This window comes from Harpia harpyja, chromosome 18, assembly GCF_026419915.1.
Source record: "Harpia harpyja isolate bHarHar1 chromosome 18, bHarHar1 primary haplotype, whole genome shotgun sequence".
In the NCBI taxonomy this organism is placed as follows: domain Eukaryota; kingdom Metazoa; phylum Chordata; class Aves; order Accipitriformes; family Accipitridae; genus Harpia; species Harpia harpyja.
In genome coordinates this window covers 12,470,735-12,492,009 of record NC_068957.1, presented here as the reverse complement: position 1 = coordinate 12,492,009, position 21,275 = coordinate 12,470,735, and the positions used below count along the sequence as shown (strand labels likewise).

Below are 21,275 nucleotides of genomic sequence, written 5' to 3'. Positions count from 1 at the left end.
GAATCCGGGGAAGGGAGGAGGGCATTTTGTTCCTTCTTCAGGCATGGAAAACAACTGATGATGTCACTGGTTATTTGCTGCTTCTGCTATTTCCCAGTGGTAATTGAGGGGGGGAAAAGTCCTCACTGAATATGTGTGATTTGGGTAAATCATCAATATTTTTAACTAAAAAGTAGCCAAAAATGCAGAAAAAAAATACAGGGGAACATAGGATGTTTCAAACTTAAGTGCAATAGGAAGAACTTCAGCATTTCTTGCAGGTGATTTTTCTTCTGCTTTTGCATTTGAAGAGATTTATTTCATTTCAGATCTTCCTACCCAGTGAGAAATTTTTTCTATTAGTTGCTAAATATGACTTCTCATGCATCCAAGGAGATGCAATGAAGTGTCCAAATGAATCCCCTACACGTTGAACTTTCTTGCCAGCAGACCACACAGTCACCTGGAGACATGTCATACTGTCCAAGTGATGTGGCATGGCCAGCTATGTGCTATTAAATCTCCCAAACCAGGGTAGCCACAATCAAAACTCCCTGCAGCAAAGGTCTCTGCACCATGGTAAATCCCAAGTCATGCCTGGAAACTGTTTGAGTGGACTGAAGTGACAGTGAAGGTCATTGTAACAGCTGAACAGTACAGCAGGGTGGGTTGAACTGCCCACAACATTTCCTTGGCACACATTCGATTTACCACATGGCCAAAGACATTTGGGCTAAGGGACTCCATGTCCTCCCCACCAGCGTCTCTTTAAGGCATGGTTCAGCTGGAGAAGTGTATCTGGTGGGTTGGATAAACCAGTGTCTTGGCCAAGGCCTCTTCTGCTTGCCCCTAGAGCAGCAGAAAGCTCGATTCATGTTGTACCTAGAAAAATGCCGAAGAGCTCTACTGGAAAATCAAAGTCTAACCATGGGCCACACACTGCAGGGAAAGAGCACACCTCAGGGTCTCCTTCTTGCCCACCCATCACACCACCACCATCCCATCTTTGAGTTGGTTCCCAAACTCCCCAGCCAATTTGCCTTGAACATACCTTGTGCCCTCCACTCCCCTGCCATCGGAAGGGAAAACATTTTACACACGACATGATGGGAACTATGGAATATTTTCAAGCTCTTTTATTTCCCCCCCAAATATCTATTTCTTCATGGGTAACTTGTCTGCTCATCACTGGGACAAACTCCCCAGATGTGCAGGTAGCCTGAAGCCCAGAGGACTGTCTCCCCAGGCTCCCCATCACTTTGTATGTCAACATCATTTGGCTTTGAGAAACAGACCATAGAAAAAACAATGACACAGATTTTTTTAAAATATGAATTTTTATTTGTTTTGATTGGAGTTCGAGAGAGTGGGTAGAGTGGAAAAGCGGAGTGATTTAATTCAGTGAAGAGGTCTAGTCCCGCCTTGTGTGTTAGATCAGGAGGTTAGTAGGTGGTCAGAGAGTCCTCCTCCTCCACTCAGCTTGCTGATCTTATTTATGTAGTTCTTGTTTCTGATGTTTTCTAATCTCTCTTCAGAACTTCATTGTAATTTTTTTGAGACATTTTTCTGTTGCTTTAACTTATTGAAAAAGCTAAAAGCTGAAAAAAATTGCAGGACTCAAAATCCTGCCAATTAGAATGGGCAAAATTTTTTTTCCGGCAAAGGTTGAAAAATACAATTCAAAAATACAAACAGGCATTGAACATTGCACCAAAAAGCATTTGAAACACAAATCAGAGAGAGAGAGAGAGAAGAAAGGTCACAGTTTCCATGAGAAATCCCTTAAGAGAGTGGATACCAGCTAGTCAATAGAGAAAATAAAGTCAACAAAAAAATTTAAAAATGCATTTTTTCTAGTTGTTAATTATTTACAGCTGTAATAACAGGATTGTCATGCATTAAACTGCTGCCGGCTAGATTCTTTCTCATAGTGAAGAGTCTCACAAGATGGAAAACAAAGCAGAAGACATACTGGGGCACAGATTGAACCTGAGGGAGTGAAAATGAGCGTATTCTCTGGCGATTTTTTGCAGTGTGCTCTTTCCCATGATGGGCTGCCCTAGAGTGATGCTAATGCAACTTTCCCTAGCCTGGGCACCAGGGCTGCAGCTAAAGAAGCAGCAGGTGCCCTCACCTTCAGATAGGACATTTGCCTGTGGCTATCCCCAAGTCAGTCAACAGTGAAAATCTAGTTGATGAAGGGATACTTGTGGCCACCTGACTAGATTTGGTGGGCTGAGAAACTCCCTTCTGACAACCGAGAAGAGCCCTTCAACTCTAAAGACAACCTGGCAAAGGCAATGTGGCAATGACTCAGGTTTCCCAACTCTGCCCCTACTTTTTGTGGTTGCAAAAATCAAATCATTCAATGTATGATTGCCGTTACATTTGCTGGGTGCCCTGCAAAAAAATAGGAGGAATTGACAGACTTTTCAGGGGAAACAGAGCTGCTAGCAGTGTAACATGAGCCAATGGACTTATCAAGTTGACAGGACCTTCAAGCAGCAGTGCAGAGAAGAGCCAAGAGCCTTCGAAGACTGTGGGAACATCCTGGCTCACGTAGCAAACCTGGGACCAGGCTTCCCTCTCTAGGCAGATGGGATTGTTAAAGCTGTGTGCAGAAGAGATCTGCACTGGTGGGGACCAGGACAGTGGGGAATAGGAAAGAGTAGCTAGAACATCATATTTTGTCCTAGAGCTTCATGAGCAAAAACCAGCATAACCCCGCTTGTGGTGAAGGATGACAGGTCAAACATTAGGACTAATCCAAGCCTAAGGCTCTCTGCTGTTTAAAGCAGCACAGATTCCCATGGTGGGAGGCAGGCATACACCCAGAAAGAGAACAGGCTTTGTTTGCTTATGTGTGGTGACATCCTTCATTCTCATGGCTGGGACACCACAAGGCACAGGCGGCAATTGCCGCTGACCGCAAGAACCTTTCTCCAGCGGCAGAGGAGGGAATATATAGGAGCTATGAGTGCAGTTGCAGGATCACTGCCTAAACGTTTCTCCTAAGACAGGGGCAGACAAAGGGGTGACATTAAGGGAGCTGATGCTGGGCACCATGCTAGGGGCTGCACACCGCTGACTTGCCATGACCCCACTGCTCACAGGCTGCCCAGCATCTGTCTTTGGTCCTGCGTGTGCTGAGGTGAGATCAGGTGTGGGTCCAGGACACAGCGGCAGCAAAGGCCTATGCTTTTGCTGACCCCTCCCACAATTAGCGCATAGTCACGGACCAGCACATCCCACCTGGATGAGCAGCAAGCAGTGGCCAAGGGCCACCACTTTACTTCCCTTTGCTTTGCAGAACAGCCCAAGCTGAGGTGCAGCCCCTACCTGCGGTGTTTCTCTGACCAGGGACAGCTGGAATGGATCCCACCAGGTTTTGTGCTCCCTCCTGAAGCAGGCTCAGGGTGGAGACCTCACAACCCTTTGCAATGCTCAGCTACACATTCCCTGGTTGTTGCTATGGGGTGAGGACTAATTGCTTATGGTATTCAGCTGTTGAAAAGCCACGCTTGCCTTCCTGGGAACATCCTAGTGTCCCGGACAGGACAAGGGCTGTGTTGGAGAAGTTATGACATCTGGGACTAAGTTTTCCTGAAAGGAGCTGGGCAGTACTGCCAGCAGTGACCTTGGTCCAGGCAGCAAGCCTGCACCAAGAGCCCAGTGTGGGCTCCCTTGCTCCCTTTGTTCCCTGTGCCTCCCAAAGCCATATAAGGACCAGCGGAGAGGGATGCACCTCTTTCCAGAAGATTTAGCAAAGAGAATGAGAGGGAAGTAAAGTAATTGAAAGTGGCCATTTTCTCTTTCAAAGAGAAGGAGGTTTGACTTTTAGGTATAAAGAGGTTGTGAGCGTAAGTATACACATGCACATATGCATATATATATATATATATCTGTAAAATCCTTTGGCTGACTGAACAATAACAAGGTCAAACAGTAAGTATTTATACCTGGAAGCCATCAGTCTCATCCGTGTTGTGGCATCTTGCCAAAAATGCCTTCAGGAGTAGTTTAGCTTGATATGGAGAGAGGATTGGTGAATTGTTTGGGGTTTTTTTTTCTCCCTACTGTGACATTAACAGAGCATTTATGTTTTCATGAATGTGCCCGTCATCCTGGCTGAGCCCTCCCCACCCCCAACAGCCACCAAGGAGTCAGGGAAATGTTGTTTCTCTCCAGTCTGCAAAATCCACACAGATATTTGATCAGGTGGGTTAAAGTGTGGCCCCTGAGAGGCATACAATTTGGGAAGAGGGCCTGGAGCGAGGGATGGCATGATGCTGTGACGGTTCAGCCCCACAACGGCTCTCCACCACCCCCAGGACCAAGCATGTGGAAGGGGGGACACTAGCACATCCCTGTCAAACCGTTTCCCAGGTGAACCTATTGGGAGCTGCCTGGTCCTCTCCTGCTCATGGCATGCCCTGGCAGAGTGCGGTACCTGTCCTCAATAGCCACTCACCTTTGACCGTGATCCTTCCTTTAACAGCAGTGTGTGTTTAACTGCTCTGTTCCTCCAGCAGCTGCAAAGAGAACTGCAAAGAGGCTGTTTCTACAGCACCCTCCAGGACAGGCAACAGCTCTAGGTTTCTGATGGTCTCAGAGAGGTTCTTAGCAGAACAGAGGGTCTTCCAATGTGAGGTGATCTGGAGCAAGAGAAACCCCTTCCTGCTACGTGATGCAGCCCTTAATCCCCCCAAGGGATGGCTGAAAGGAATCCAAGATATGGACAGAAGAAATCAAGGCAGCAGATGAGAAATGAATAGACCTTGTGTCCATAGGACAGGCTTGCAGAAACAGGCTGGTCGCGACCTTGTTTGCATGCATGGCTTGTGTCTGGGAACAGCAAGCATTGGGGTCTGCTTGCACAGGAGATGTCCTACAGCAAACAAACCAGGACACTGCCAGTGCCACCGAGCTGGCGAGGATCAGGACAGGGGTGAGCTGTGTTGGCCACAGCACTTATCTGTGAAACCTAGGGAGCGGTGAAGCCAGTTTTGCTTATGTTGAGCTTGGTGCATGGAGGAGAACTGGGAAGCTCTGTCTCAGGTGTCACAGTCCTGCTCGGTGATGTTCAAGAAGCTTCGAGGTATTGTATGGGGATAACTCCATCAGCCCTTTAGAAGAACAGGTGGCACCGAGGGACCACTTCTCCCCCATCCTTCTCATGTCACCCTGCAGAAATGTCACAGCACTAACACGGCGCTTACAGCCGCCATGTGCTGCCTCCCCTGCCCGCTCAGAGGGCCTCAGCCGAACCGTCCCCTGCCTCCCCGGGGCACAGAGCTCCTGAAAGCCACACTGCTTTTGCCCATGTGCAGTTTCAGAGGAGGGAAGAGGCAAGCTGCCAGCACCAAAATGTCCGTCTGACATTTTCAGGAGAATTGCAACTGCAGGCTTGGACTGCACTGTTTGTGTCCCAGGTGGTGCAAGCTACAAAACGGGAGCATAGACTGAACAGATCATTTTTATCACCCTCAAAGACTTCTAATTCCTGCCTGGGAGATGCTCATCAAGTCAGGGAGGCTTTGGGCCTTGCCAAAAGAAAAGAAATATTGGAGTACTGAGGTTCACAGCAAAATGAAGTGCCCACTCCGTGCACAACTGTGGATTAGATTATCAATGGCCATGTACAGATCTATTCCTATACAGGAACAATTATAAAAATGGAGCCCTTAGATACTATCACAGCAAGCAGTAAACCCCAGTAACTGATGCTAGGTTAGCTCTGGCCCGGCGTGCCCTTAGATGAAGCCCCCATCAGCAGCCTGGTGTTAGCTGGGAAGGAAACGTCCCAATTTGAGCTGCTGACAGATTTTAAAAAAAAAGAACATTATCTTCTCTGTGATGTCTGCTGGCAGGAGATGTTAAACCACTTATTTATAACTATCTTCCCAAAATGCTTCCCTGTTTGGAAGCCAAACTACAAATCCTGTTTGGTTTGTTGTCTTTAACCAAAGGATGCCGGTATTTCTGCTTCCAGCTGGCAAAAAGACTTGAAGCCAGTGCCAGGCTTCGGTGGGAATAGACTTGGCTTTCAAGGCGTGCTAACACAGATCCAGGAAGGGAGCCTTTTATCAGGCAGAGAGCAAAGTTTTTGGAGTCAGGAAGAGCAAAGATGAGCCAGCAGACGGGTGTCACCGACAAGCCAGATCGGTGGGTTGTGTCCTGGGGAGGGACAAGAGTGTCGGCGTTGCAGGGAGGAAAGGACTGGGGGAAGAGACTGGCAGGAGATTCACCCCAACAGTTCAGCGAGACAGGTCGGATCACCCGCAGGAGGCTCAGATGCTGCCCCAATGCTGTCCCTGGCACCGCAGAGAGGTCCAGCCCCAGCACCTTGACATCACCCTGCTGCACTGTGCCCTGGGCAGGCAACAAAGGCAGAGCCTGCAGGTGCTCGGGCTGCCAAGAAGCTAATGGTAAGACCTGACAGTTTACAGAGAGCTCTGTGAAGCAGGCATCAACAGACACAGGAACACGTAGCAAGGCAATGTGCAGTAGGACGTGGCCCTCGGGGTAGAGGGAATTTTGGGGAATGCCCAGGCTTGCAGACGAGACCACCTCTATGCCGAGGCCAGCTCAAGTCAGCTAAGTCACTGGATCCTGTATTTAAACTTGCCTTTGATGTAATTCCATTAGTAAACACAATATACTCTTTGTTACCATTTTATTGTGTTTGTTTTGCTTTTTATAGGGTTTCTATTCCATTCACTTAGGCCTGAGTATTATAGTGACATGAATGTTTTATGAGATACACTTCATCTAGCTTATTTAAGAAAATGACATCCAAGTAGTTTCCAAAACAAACAGCCTCACGGCTGGTTAGCGTAGCACTTCCCACCGGAAAGCCCGGGGAGCAGAAGGGTGGCAGCAATGGCACTCGCTGCTGGAGGGGACGGTGCTCGCATGGAGGGAGCACAGGAACCTCAGTGGCGAGGGGTACGGGGCCACGGCAGGGCAGCGCTGGGGCGGCCAGGCTGTCGGAGCGGGGTGGCTGCAGCAGCAGCAGCAGGAGGCCAGTGCCAGGAGGAACCGGGTGCCCCAGGTGCAAAAGCAGCCGGGATGTCCCCCCTGCCCAGCAGAAGGGCTGGGGATGGTGCACTCTCCCTCTGCTCCTACAACCCGATGCTGGGCACAAAGAGGGAGAGCTCCTGGGCTTTCCCCTCCTCACCACCCAGCAGGGAGCCCTCGATGATGAAAGGCACTGTAGAAATGTCATGGCCAGTTTGGGGTGCGGATGCTGTGGGGGAGGATGGGGAGCGAGCTGGTTTCCTTAGCATCGGCTTGGGCGGGGAGGTTGCCACCTCTTGCCTGATGCTGGCTGTTGGCGTGGACGCACTTGTGGACTGAACACACTGGGGGCTGAGCTAAATGCCTCAGGGCTCCTCTCCTCACCGCAGCTGTAGGCAGGGGGAGCGACAGCACTGCTGTTGAGCCAGCAAGATTGGCTAGGGATGGGCAGGACACGCACCAGTGTCACCCACGCTGCAGGACAAAGTGCCCTGGTCTTCCATGCTCTGTCCTGCCATCCCCATGGATATTCCAGGTGGGGCAAATCCTGTGCCTTGTGCTCAGCCCTGCTCCTGCGTGGGCAGGGGTAAACTGAACTCGGCACAGCGGCTCAAAGCAATACTGAAGACATCACCTTGGGGGTGCTGGGGCTTCGGCCTGTCTGCATGCACCCAAAATGTGCTGAGGGCAGCTCAGGGGGGCCAGGAAAGAGGGGGTGCATCCCACCCTGGGAGCAGGGCTGCTGGCAGGATCAGTGCTGCCCACAGCCTAGGGATGAGAACTCACCAGGCACAGGATGTCCTTCCTTGTGGCAGGACAGTGTGTCCGTGGGTCTGGGCACCAGGGAGTGGGGACAGATGACTGGATGCCACCATCTTGTGCTGCTGCTGGGAAGGGGACGACCACTGGTTTGGGTCCTTGACTGTGCTGGCCAGGAAGGGAGAAAAAGCCTCTCTCCAAGGCACTGGAGGACCTTCCTTGGAAGAGCATGCAGGTGTTAGAGTTGGGTCTTATCTCAATGGCTTTGTGGGATGGCACCTGACTCACATGGCTCTCCGGGACAGCAGTATCACCCTGCTGTTTTGAAGAGTGCCTTCTGCTGTTCTCCCATGGTGCTGAGGATGCTCAGCTGCATCTGTTCAGCAGGGGCAGGGAGGTACTTGGGGACCGGCTGTCCCCTGACTCACCCCCACAGGTGGCCCCAGTGTGTCCCACAGGAAACAGCGTGCACCTGAGCTGGCCTGAACCAACATCACTGCTGCTCTGGTGCACCGGAGCAGGGATGCACCATGAGCTGGACTCCCCTGGGCTGTGCTCCTCCCTGTCAGTGTGGATAACCTGAGAGGTAGGGGCTTCTTTGCCTAAATCCACCCGCGAGCAGTGAGATACTACAGAGGGCTGCTGAGTAGCCAAAGGAAGATGAATGGGGAGCTGGAAGAAGGGGCGGGGACAGAGAGGAGATGCCAAGAAGGATAAGTGGATTGGGCCAAGAGAAAGTGATAAACCACCCATCTGGACACAAACTCTACGGCTTCCAGTCCTGATGCTGAATGCGTGCAGCCTCACAGCTACTATCTCCTCCAAGGCATTATAAAGCTCCTGTCTTCACTTCCTGACTGACCCTGGAAAAAATTATTTCTCTGGTAGGAGCCACCCCACCATCTAACATGAATTGCCCCAGGAGTGCAGGATGGCAGACAGACAAGACCCTTCTCACCAGTTCTTGTCTGGGGAGAGGCATGGAGGAAACCAGCAGCTGGGTTTGGTGAAGACAGAAAGGAAGAAGCCCTGTACATACCTACAAGATGCTGTCACCCTGTTCCACCACTGCAATGGCTCCATGGACCACAGCAATGGTGGGTTTGCCCCCAGCAGGCATTGGGCTACAAGCTGGCCCACACTGCACTGCTCCCTCAGTGGACCAGCTCACCTGCATCCACAGCCTGGGGACTACCACCTAGCACGAAGTGCCAGGCACTGAAGAGCAGCCCAGCTGACAGACTGACTCTGGCGGCCTCCAGATCCTTGAGCCCAGGCCACCAGGAGCATCCACCATGCTAGGGCAGTCCATCGCAGAAGAGGAGGAGGGCGGTGGACTGCAGCAGCAGCCCCCAGCAGAGTGGAGCGTGGAATGGCAGTGGCATGCAGACCATGGGAACGGCAGGAGGTAGAGGAGGAGAAATGGAAGCACAGGGTGACTTGGACAGATGGGGGACATCAGACTCACAATGTTAGAGGCACAACTTGTTATGATCCTTTTTTTTTTTTCCTTTCGTCATCAGAGACAAAGTAAAATGAAACTAAAGTATACGGGATTAAATTAAAATCACAGTTTTGTTTACATTATAAAAGAACGATCTAATAATAATAATATCAAATGAACAATAATAATTAAACAAAACAGGAAAGAAGAAAGCCCTGGAGAATTCCTGCCTGGATGGTGCTCACTGATGGAAGGTTTGTGTGACCGGTTTTATTGTTTGGGGATCATTCCCTTGATAGCTGACTCCCTGTTTACGTATGTGGCCCAGTAGACTAAGTTGAAAATGGCAAAGAGGACTGGAAAGACGATGCGGGACATCTTGTCTACCTTGCTGACGCTGTTGTATGTCTTCTTACTCTCTGGGAGCTTCTCCTCTATGCGGGGCATCTTGGGGGGTACGTTGGTGGCAGTAGCAGTGGCAGCAGCACTCTTGGAGATGGTGGGCAGGCCAGGGTCCTTGGTAATGTTGAGGGCATATGTGGTGCCAACAATGTTGTAGGTGTTGTTGGTTTTCTTCGCTAGTGCCACTGGCTCTTTTTTCTAGGGAAGGTGGAAGAAAAAAACATAATTGAGGTGAAGTGACTGTAGAATTGCATGGAGAACATTTTGTCCTCTGAGTTTACCTGCTTGCCCAGATGAGAAGATGGAAAAGGGTGTGAGGAGCAAGAGACCAAGAAGGCATTGTGGAAGGGAAGGAAGATGTGGTGAGAAGATGGCCAGAACCCATGACATCTGCCACTTGAGGGCTGCTGGAGCATAAGGACGTGCTGGACTAGGGTGGACCAGCTACTCCGTGTAAGCCTGGCATGCAGCACGTAGCACAAAGAGGTCCTGGCCTGGCAGCTAGGTCCTGCTGCAAGTCAAGTAACTGAAGCCACTAGCTGGGTTTGTAGCCTCCTTGCAGCCCCTTAGATCAGAGTAGTTGTATAAAAAGGTGTGTGCAGCTGCGCTTGAGTAGTAGCTGCCCCAGACGGGTGACTCCTTGATTGGCTGAGGGCTGCCAGGTCTATGTCGCGTATCACCAGGTTAGTGTAAGTGAATGCAGGCTCAGACTATACAGACTCCTTGTTTTCTCTCTCAACTGGGCAGTGTTTTCTGTTGCATGTAAGGTTCAGCCATGGAGAGACGATGCAGGAGTGTAGTGTCTAGAAAAGAATGACACCCCATGTGGTCATCCTGGAGGAAGAGTTTGATCTTCTGCTTTGCTGGCCTGCTTCCTGGGTCAGGTGAGAGGAGGATACATCACAGAGGATTATAGTGGGTTTTTTTGTAGTAGTAGAAAGCTAGTGGGGCTTTAAGAATGTGGGTGACAGCATTGCAGTATTTTTGTACCATATTACAAGGCCATATCATACACTGCCTCAGTGCCCCGAATACCTCACAGGAATACCTCACAATTTAACATCACAATGTCCAAAATTTCTCTGGGACCCTTTAGAGCACCTCATGACCCACCCAGGTAAGATACAGAACAGATAGAAGGCATTTGCACTAGCCGTGGATTTCAGGACTAGCCATGCTGTCCATGGGGAAGGAAGGAGAGCTTGCATAGCAAATGGCAAAAGAGGCACTTACGTGACAGACACGATGTACTGAAGGATGATGGAAGATGCTGAAGACAGTTCAGATGTTAATGAAGATGAGTGGACGGGAAGACGGAGCTAGGAAGTCATGATAGGTGTTACCCCCACTCTGGGGATCTTCCTGTTGCTGTCAGGGGCCTGAGACCAGCTGCACCATAGACCATATCATATAAAGCAATCCAGGTCTACCAGGAGAAGCCCACTGAATGAAATCTATTCATATGCAAACATCAGGCATCCTACACATCCCAGCACTCATGTACTCCATGAGGTGTCCACTGTAATTACAGAAGAGCCAGCATTAGATACAGCAATGACTCATGGTGGGAATCTAATACCTAAACTCAGAATGAGGTGTGACTTTGGATCTCATTTTCTATTCAAAAGCAATTGAAACACAAGGTAAGGCTCATCTGGGCATTTCCCAGGGGTGCTTCACACGGTCTTGCATGTACATGTGAGGGAACTATGTACAAAGTGATCGTCAGGAGAAGGGGAGAGTGTGCAGCCAGCAGGACCTGTACATCTCCCTACCCTAGCCTGGGAACTGGTAGCAGACAGCATTGCTGGGTAGCACTGGGAGCTGCAAAGGCCACATTCGTCCAGTCTGCTCTGCAGAGATACTCCAAGGGCTTTAGCTTTCATACTGTACTTCCAGTTTAAATGTGTCCACAATCACCATGGATATTTCTGGGTATCTTAGGAAATAATTTTCCACAGTGATTTTCAGAGGGACACTAAAAGCAGACCTCTGTGCAATCTTTAAACCCCCCTCCAATAACATCATAGCCAGGCCTGCAGCCTCGTAATAATGCCAGCAATTACAGAAATTAACTTGCTGTTAGAAGGAGGTCTAAATGTCTTCAGACTCCAGATCAGATTAAACCACTGATCAGACCATATTCATAGTCTTTTATGGGAGTGGGTGTTATGATCTTTAACGATTAACTGAGCAACTGATTTCTGCAATCATTAGAGCCATGTTAACTTGTACCCCCTGCACAGCAGGTGAACTTTTCCTGCTAAGGAGCTGACAAGAAGCAAATAAAGGACTAAAGATGTTTCACCTTCTAAAACATTTAAATATGCTTAAGTATGATTACTTATTAACAGAGCTACAGGAGGTAATAAAATAATTAATAATCAGTAATGAAATGAAAAACAGATTGTTGTTCACAGAATGTAATTTGAAGTGCACTGTGATTATTTTAGTACTCATCAGCTGTGTTATTTGTTACAGGAATAAGATGACTACAAGTGACATGACATTTTCAACCTGGCTAGCTTTTCTGCCCCAGAGCTTGGAAAGTGGATTCGTCTTGCCTGGCCAAAGGCATCTGAAAACAGCAGGCTGAAACAGAGTAAAGTCAGGCAAATATGAATGCTGTGGATGGTGATAGCAAGCTACTGCTCCTATTAGTGTGATCCAGAGCCCCCCAGCATCAACTTGGGCTTCTCTGGACCTCAGATGAAGCTGTTCAGGTACTGCAGAGGCTTGGGAGCCTACAGCCAGGGCCTTTTTCCAGCTGCCTATGGAGTCTTCTGCCCTGGTCAGAGCTGGGAGCCTGGGTAGCCTTTGGGAAGCACCTAGAGCACACACCGCCTACACCAAGGCACATGTGTGTGATCTGGATGTGCTCTGCTCCTGAGATGTCAGAAGAAATGGTTCAGCCTGAAGTTTACTGGCTTGTGCTTTACAAGTAAGTGTTTCGGGCAAGATTTTGACAATCAAACAAAGCAAAATGTGCTTATTGCTGTCAGCTGCAAAGTAGCCCCCAGCCTTCCCCCTGCACCTTTATCTGTGAGGAGTTCCACGACCTACTGAAACAGAAGGAAAGAGTAGAAAAACAGCAGGCAACCCCACATTTGCTTTGAAAACTTGTCCCATTTAAAACATCTATGTTGCAAAGCAATTCCTGCATTTACGGCCCTGTTTGGGCACAGGGAGACTGAACCTCTGCACAAAGCTGCCCCTGCGCTGCTCTCCTGAGGGAAAAGCTGTAAAAGCTGGTCTAGAGATAAATATGTTCCCTGGATATTGCAGTCGGACAAGTTCTTCCACAACACACATACTGGAAAATAACAGCATTTTTGTTAAATATTCTTGTCTTCAAGCCTTTCTGTTGAGGAGCTAATGGCTGAACGTCTAAATTATGGGAACTACTGGTTCTGCCTATGATCTGCTGGAGATACAGTTCTCTGCACCTGCTCCTCGGCTAGAAATTTGGGTTGGAAGCACTATCCCTCTGACAGGCCACTCTGAAGGTCACCATCACTAATATCTTCAGTACTTGAGAAATGCAAGGTATCTGCCACTTGCCATTCTACAGAAAAGTCACTTTAATGATCTCCAAGCAGCTCTAGTTTCTGACATACTTGTATCCTATAATTCAAAGCCCAACAACTGCAGTTGCTGTTCCAGCAAACATGTCACTCCTTCCTCATGCCAGCCAAAGTTCGCCTCAGCAGCATGCCAGAGACTTGATCCTATCAGAAGACCGCAAAGTGTTTTACACTGAGATGCCTGTACCCTGAGCAGAGGCAAAGACTCCAAACAATGCAATCTGGCATTAACAAGCAGGCTACGTCAATGCCAGGTTACTGTCAGCCACTGGTGTAGCCTTTGGCATCACTCATCCCTCCCATCTCTTCATTCAGATTACGTGGGACTGAGCCCAATGACCTTATGCTCCCTGGATCACCAGACAGACTCAGAGGTTGGATGGAGTCAATAATCAGCCCAATACACCACGCAGATAGTGTTGAGAGCAAGACAGTGAAATGTTGTCGAATGATACATGGACTCTAGTGAAGATGCTGAGAACATAAATCACTTGCAGTGCTATGAAGAGCTACAGGTGATTGCAAGTGCAGTAGGACAAAGGACACATGGGCTGCAGAGCATGGTCAGCAAGGGAAAGTCCCAGCAAAAACATATTTACCATAGTGAGGCAGAAAAAAAAGATGGGTCTGAACCACCCCATGAGTCTGTAAGACTTCAAACTGGTGGAAAAGGGTGGCCTGTCAAGGCTGGTTCTAGTTCCTCTCTGTTGGCAAGGAGGGGATTGAAACAAAGATGCCACAAATGGAAAGAAACAAAGGAGAAAGAAGAATGATTCCCAAGTGACCTGGGCAAACTTTAGAATTGCTGAAGAGTGAGTTGGACAAAAAGCTAGGCTTTAGTCAGTGGAAAAGGCACCCAGTGCAAATGGTGAGCATCCCCGTCACTTCCAAAATACAAGAAAGAAAACCATGATGATCATACCAAGAGAAGTTTGGAGGATGCTTTTTGGTGACTTTCTCTTAGTGAAAAGACCTGTGAAAAGTATATAAAAAGCCTGGACCTAACCTTCTCACCACGCACAACAGGATTATTGTCTTAAGGATGAGAAGGATAAAGATCCAGGACTATTCCTCCATCCAAACTGTGTCTTTCCTTGTTTTCATGTGTCTGACTGCAGCTACTTGTATTGTTTTTGTTGATTCTTGCCACCCAGGATTTCAGAGCAATGTCACACAGCACAGATACAGAGCTAAACCAGATTTTATGCATAGACATGGCATTGCAGGCAGAAGTGGGTTTAAGTAAGCGTCTTCCAAAGATCCAAAGCATCTTCCATCCTGAGGAACAGACAACACTTCTTTGCAGGGAACTCCCTGGTAAATGTCATCCTTGCAGACTTCATGAGTTTCCCAGTGGCAAAGTCACCATTAATGGTTGTCTCTCTGGATCCTCACTGTAACAGCTGCTCAGAAAGTGACCTTGTTGGCTCCAGAGATGGTCATCCTTATGGTTGGGATGGATGGATGGATGAATGGATCTCATTCTGTTCAGACACAGCCCTTCTGTCCTGAAGTGGATCCTTTTAACAAGATATTTTGAGGATGCTGGAGATAGAGAGCTTTGCTGGCTACTGAAACCACGCATCTTTCAATCTCTTTGGCCTCTCACTCCTCCCCAACTACTGTCATCTCCCACCTTCCTCCTGATGATGTTTTTTTTTAAATCATCTTTACTAACGAGTTTTCCACACTGGATCCAGATACCTCTCTCCAATTTGATCTGCACCTCTAGGTTGGTTGCAGCCACTCTGCCATACAAAAGGAGAGGAAATCCTTCATCCACAATTAGCGATTACTGGTGGCAGGCAGGAAAGGCTTGAAAAATATTTGGGTCCAAGAAGCATTAGTCAAATCTTACCAGAGTGCGTGTTAAAGGGACTTTTTGGTAACATCTATGGTGATATCTGCCTGCCTTTCGTTAGAGGAGAACTGCAGAGAATGTGCAGAGTAGCTCCCAGCTAGAACCACAACCCAGCTGTGGCTATAGACAGAACATTATCATGATCATTTATGATGCAGAGATCAGCAATTCACCAAGATCAGCCCATCATGTTAGATTCTACCAGAAAAAATGCGTTGTTCCCATCTAAACCGGTGGGTTGGCTGAAGGGGAGAAGGACAGAATGGAACCAGCCCTGAGAGAGTGAACATGCTGGGAGTGCCTGTCACCAACCAGCAGCTTTTGCAAGGTAGTGATTTCTTTCAAATGGGATGGGAAGCATTGCTGCTGCCTACATTTGAGGTGAGGGAAGGGCTGATGCTTATTGATTTTTTTTTTCATGTTCATGCAATGAAACAATCGAACCTGGAGTGAGGATCCTTGCCATCACATCAATAAAAAGCATTCTTTTTGGCTGGGGGGAAGGCTCTTCAGAGACCAGGGCTCAGCCTGGGCTTGTCACTGGTAGTTTTACTCCTGATACAAACACTTTAAAATGCCAATAGTTATTCTTTTGCCTCCTCTTTCTTTTGTGGTTTCCACCACCTGGCTTGTCAATTGTTTCAAGAAGAGCTAATTAAAGGCTGAAACTGAGCCAATGAGGCACCTTCATTGCGTAGCAAATTCACTGCTTGGAAATATTCAATGGAATAAAGATGAAAAGCAAATATGGTGACACATCGTATTCCCAAGCTCCCTGGAAGCCCACTACTCTTCAGGGAGCTCTCTGAGCTGCAGACAATGGGAGTGGGTTAGCCTTCTAAGATAAAGATTAGGGTTAGCTTGAAAAAACATCTCCAAATTTGGAGTCCTTCCTGATTCTCCAGCATAATACCAATAGCAGCAAACTCGCAAAGAGCACTCCCTCTGAAACATTCCTGGTCCTGCTTTGTTTTCTTGTTTGATTACCATGTGCACAAACATTCTGCCTGCTCTTACCCTATTGTTTCAGCACTGTTAGTCTTGCAGTGCTGGGTCAATGAATTAAGTTAAGGAGTGTGCTTCTTCTGTGACAAATAGAAGCTTTTGAGCCTTTGCTGCTTTTTTGGCTGTGCCCAGTTCACATAATTGCTCAAGGCTGAGCAAAGTCAGTGAATCCTGATTTTGTGCTGATTTTCCTGTCCCTGAAAGGGACGTGGTTGCTTTGAGGACCTGTTCTGATCCTTCGCTCATGCCAATGACCCGGGAAAGGCTTCTCTCATCTCTAGAGGCCAGATTAGCGTTATTGTTCACGATGGACGTGGAAGACCATCAACTGGCCTCCTCTGGAGCCTTTCTGCCGTGAGTCCGTTGCTTAGACCACAGCTGCAAAAGCAAACAGATAGAGAGAGTCCAAGAAACACAAGAGAGAGGCATTCAACACCCAGTGACGGCTGTGGTTCTTCATAAGGCCTCTGTTCTCCTGCTTTGACCTCCATACCAGAGAGATGACTGGCTGTTGTCTTCCCAAAAGTTACTGCAATTCTGCCAGGTATTTGCATACAGCCCCACAACAATTTTAAACAACACATTAAAATGCAAAGGAGAAAAATATAAAGGCTCCAGAACCAAGAACAAGGACAAAGCTGATTTTCAAATTGATTCAATAAATATAAACAAGGAGCAGCATGCTACAGTAAGCTATTTCTCTGCACAGCCGAGATTAAATCAGTTAGGAGGGAGGGGGCACGAGCAGGGGTAGCGGTGGCTGTCAGGAAGGAAGCTGCCAGAGAGGCTGATCCCGAGTGAGAAGGGAAAACGTGGGTGATGCCAGGCACTAATTTACTGCCAGTTGCCGTTTCTGATTGCTTGCTTCCCACCCACCCTCTTTGCCCGAGCTTACAAAGCAGCAGCTGCCGGCAGCTGCGGGCAACAGCACAAGCATTAGACCTTCCCATCACTGCACCATGCTTGCCCATGCCAGGGGAGACCTACAGTCGGGGATACCAGCCACAGGGGACACAGCGCAGTAGGACCATCTCCATTGGTGAGGCTAGCATCCCATGGCCTACTTGGGTTTGTGTGGCATGCTAGCAACATGGACCGTGGCATTTATGGGTTGGAGGGAGAAGAAAGGAGAGGAGACCACTGGCGGAGCACAACCAAAACATGCACGCATTCATGTTTCCACCGGCAAATGGTCGTGCAGAAGAACGGAAGGAAAAGTGAGCAGTCAGGCCTGGGTGTTTTTCTCCAGCTAAGCACGGTGGCCAGCCCTCCAAGCCCTTCCTCCCTCGACCCTCAAGAACCACTCCAGTTGATACCTGAGCTGAGGACCCCAGTAAGTAGCATCCAGCCTCCTGGAGTGCTGCGGGGCTGCATGTTACCCACTCCTGGCCCCAGCGCAGCTCTCTCGTGCAGTGTTTCTTCACCACCCGCTCCCCCCCAGCCTTGGCCACAGGGCTGACCTTCATCTCTTGGGCTTCCAGCACCTTCTTGCCATCCCAAGCCCAGCTGCGCTTGGTGAAGTAGTTGACAGTGGCAAATTCGATCAGCGCAGAAAACACAAAGGCGTAACAGACGGCTATGAACCAGTCCATGGCCGTCGCGTACGCCACTTTAGGTAACGAGTTTCTTGCGCTGATGCTTAGTGTGGTCATGGTGAGGACGGTGGTGACACCTATGGAAACACAGCAGGAGACAAGGATGGTGTGAGACCATACACTCGTACCCACCCAGTTTCTCCTCAAACTGCACTTGGCATTTCCATCATGTAAATTTAGAAGCCATGCTCTAAGCCATGTGGCCCACATTCCTGCTGTAATTAGGGAAGCCTTACCTAACACAAGTCTGTGGTGCAACTCATAGAGTAACAAAACAGTCCAGGTTGGAAAGGAAGTCAGTTTGTCCAACCCCTGCTCAAATCAGGGCCAACTTCAGGTTGCTCAGGGCCTTCTCTGGTTCAGTTTTGAATATCTCCAATTCATATAATCAATGGCAAACATCTGCATTAGGATGAAATTAATCTTGCCCGAACTCCATCAACTAGATCTCTGCTCGCTATAAAAGAGTCCTAGCTCATAGGTAGGCACCTGGATTCAATTCCTTGTCTGCTAGTAGGGTAAGTTGCATGATGCTAGACCCAGCTCCCTCATGTAGAATATGCCATGGAGAAGTCTCTGGTTGCTTTTGCAATAAAAGACAAATAATAAAATAACAGTAAAAAGGACAGCCAGATGGTTGGGAACTTCACGGAGGACCAGAAACTGGCCACTTATCCAATGTGGTTCTCTCAACATTTTGGAAATAGTGTCTTGTGACCCGCACGGATGGACATCTGAGATCCTGGGTCCTGTCGGCACAACCAGGCACCCGTCAGTGGCCCAAGCTGCCAGAATGAGTGTCACAATGATATATCTTAAAAAAATGATCTGTTGCAAAATGCCTTTTAAAGCTTTTTTTCCTTAAAACAAGCAACCATTGCTATCCATTTTCCCCAATAATGTGCTCTTCAATTAAAAATGCATTAAAAACATTATAAAAATATTGACTAATTTTCACTTCCCTTAAGCCATTCTCCTGGTAATTGAAGAGTTTCAATAATATTGTTGACAATATGCTCTGAGGGGCAAAAAAGAATAAAAAATTGGAGTTCTCATTATTTTCTTAATAGGAAAGCAAGGCAATTTGGGAGCAAAGACATTTTTCACAAAGGTAGGTTTTAATTTTTCAGTCAGCTCTTTCCTGCTCAGTCTGAGCTGTTACTCGAGGAAACCTGTCTAATTGCAAATCTCAGGATAACATAGGAGGGAATCAAATATCCTCAGAGAAGGGCTCGCCCCCAGTGTCAGGAGTGCAGAGGTACTCCAGAACCGATGCAGATGTAATAGCCCACCTGGGTCATGGACAGACATGGGGTCCGGCTGTGCACTCTGTGGGGTTTAGTTGCAAATGATTCACAGATAGATGAGTGAGGAAAGTTCATTAATGACTCTCTATATGCCTGAGCTGGTCCTATTTTCCACGTGGTTTCTGCCTGAGCCTCCCCTTTTCCATTCTGTTGGGTGAAAACACCAAAAAGTGGGTGCCAAGGGGCCGTAGCCTCTCTTCTTCACTGTTATCACAGTTCAATGCAGGTCTTGCAGTCTGGATGGTGCAAACCAGTTTGGTCATACTAACTGCCCAGCTCCCCGCAGCTGCACTCCGTCCTGGGGATCACTGTAGGATTTGCCTCACCAGGGACAGGAAGGCAACCTTGTGCTAACGGGAAGAAGCTGAGGTCAACTGTAAATTTTAAAGCTTGTTCATGACCTACATTTCACAAGCCCCAGTAAACACAAACCCCATAATGATTCCCTTCTAGTTCATTTAGGAGGGTGCAGAACCACCTGTGACCCTCCCCACATCCTGTTCCAGTCCACAGCACGGGAACAAGGTCAAGACCTGTGGAGAGGGTCCAGAAAGGAGGACATCAGCCTTGTTGGGTTTGTGGGAGTATTTCTATAATGACTCTTGCTACAGAGAAAATGCTTCATGATCTTTGAAACCAGACCACCTTCTGTCTTATTCAAAAACACGAGCAGGTGGTACCATATATCCCCACTCTGCTTCGTGACTTTTGTCCAATATACTCACTATTAAGCAGTATCTGCTGGGCACTGTTATTTCCAGGAAATACAATCCTGCAGCATCACACCTGGTCTGTGAGCATGTGTGTGTAGATCCTGAACTAAAGGTCTTGGCAGGAAAGCACAAAGCAATTCTGTTATTAAAAGTTTGTAAAAGCTATTAATATATGTGCAATGCCAGCCTGACACTTTGCCTCGGAGAGAGGACCTGAAATGAGCTGAAGAAAATAATAACAATATATTTACCATGCAGTTATACTGTCTCAGCCCAGGAACTTGTTATGTGGAGCTCTGACCAGGGGCACATTAGCAATTTCAAAGGTAGAGCTTTAAATGCCTCCCCATGTACCTGTGCTCTCCTCAACTCAAAAGCCAATATAGATAAGCAGACACTGCCAAATGCATATAATTAGATGATCAATATCTTGATTACTGTTAAAATTTATGGCTTGGCTTGTAGCAGAAACATGGACAGAAGTACTTTTGCAGTGATTCAGTGGAAGCAGGGGCACTGGGAAGCAGGGGCACGCTGAGAGCTATGCTGGTAAATGGCCAGCAGCTTCACTGATGCCGGTCAAGACCTGGAGAAGACCAGCTCTGATGCTCAGTCTATTTCCCGTCCTTTGTGGTGCCTTTCTCCCCCAACCTGAGAGGACGCCCCCAGGCTCCCAGACTCACCAAAAACTGTTCGGGCAGGAACGGACTCCCTGTTAAGCCAGAAGGAGACCTGGGACAGGATGACCGTCATAATGCAAGGTAGGTAGGTCTGGATCACAAAGTACCCAATCTTCCGCTTGAGGTGGAAGTGTGTGGTCATGACGACGTACTCCCCTGCAGAGACAGCCAGTTAGAGATGCTGAGCCGCCTGTGCTTTCGAGGGTGGGGCCCGCTGACCACCAATCCACCTCTAAACCACCAAAGATCTGTCCTGAACAAACTTTCAAGTTCTTAGATGAAATTGCAGCATGGGTGTCATATTGTTACTGGCTGGCATACCCTGGTATCTTACAGTACTGTAGACCACCCTAACAGCCGTGGGAAGGAGGGATGCATGCTGCAGCACACTGTCAGCACTGACTTTGCACGTCCTGCACACGTACACACAACTGCTGTGCCATACCAGGCATGTGCCCCAGTGTAGCCTGGGTGACTTCCACATAGCATTTGTCCTTTCAAAACACTTCTCTGGAGACTTCTTTAATTCACTACAAAACGGTTGTGGGACAAAGGCAAATCAATGCCAATAGATAACTGGGCAATAGGCTTTCCCTGTTTCACCCCAGGCACAAGATGCCTCTGGGGATCTCTCCCGACCCAGCTCCCATCCTTTTTCTGCTCCAGCCCAGGGAGCCACGTTGTGGGTAAGATCCCTTAAGCCTAGAGAGACCCTAACAATGCTTCAGTAGGATTCAGGACAGAGGATTTTATTATCTCTGACAATCCTGAAAATATTCCGCCTTTCCTCACGGTAACCATCTCAAAAATCAGGGCAAGTTCTGTTGTTAAAGGTCTGGGCTGTAAACCAAAGAAGCAGCTGTCCCTATTTTTCCTCAATGCCCTATTCCTCCACTCAAAGCTTTGGATATTTTGTTGGATTATTG

At 48.2% G+C, this 21,275-nt stretch overlaps 1 protein-coding gene across 2 annotated transcripts in view; it reads right to left on the bottom strand.

The window, feature by feature from the left end:
* Positions 1 to 1,297: 1,297 nt before the first annotated feature.
* GABRA3 (gamma-aminobutyric acid type A receptor subunit alpha3) overlaps positions 1,298 to 21,275 on the bottom strand; it is a 77,218-nt gene continuing 57,240 nt past the window's right edge. The window contains exons 8-10 of one of the 2 annotated variants that reach the window (XM_052813754.1): positions 20,353 to 20,505; positions 17,515 to 17,726; positions 1,298 to 9,802 (exon numbers count right to left, since the gene is read on the bottom strand). In XM_052813754.1, coding sequence (XP_052669714.1) covers positions 9,473 to 9,802; positions 17,515 to 17,726; positions 20,353 to 20,505 — 695 coding nt within the window. In that variant the 3' untranslated portion in view covers positions 1,298 to 9,472. Of the gene's footprint in view, positions 9,803 to 10,837; positions 11,124 to 17,514; positions 17,727 to 20,352; positions 20,506 to 21,275 lie in introns of those variants that run through there. The other variant, XM_052813753.1, reaches the window with a different exon arrangement.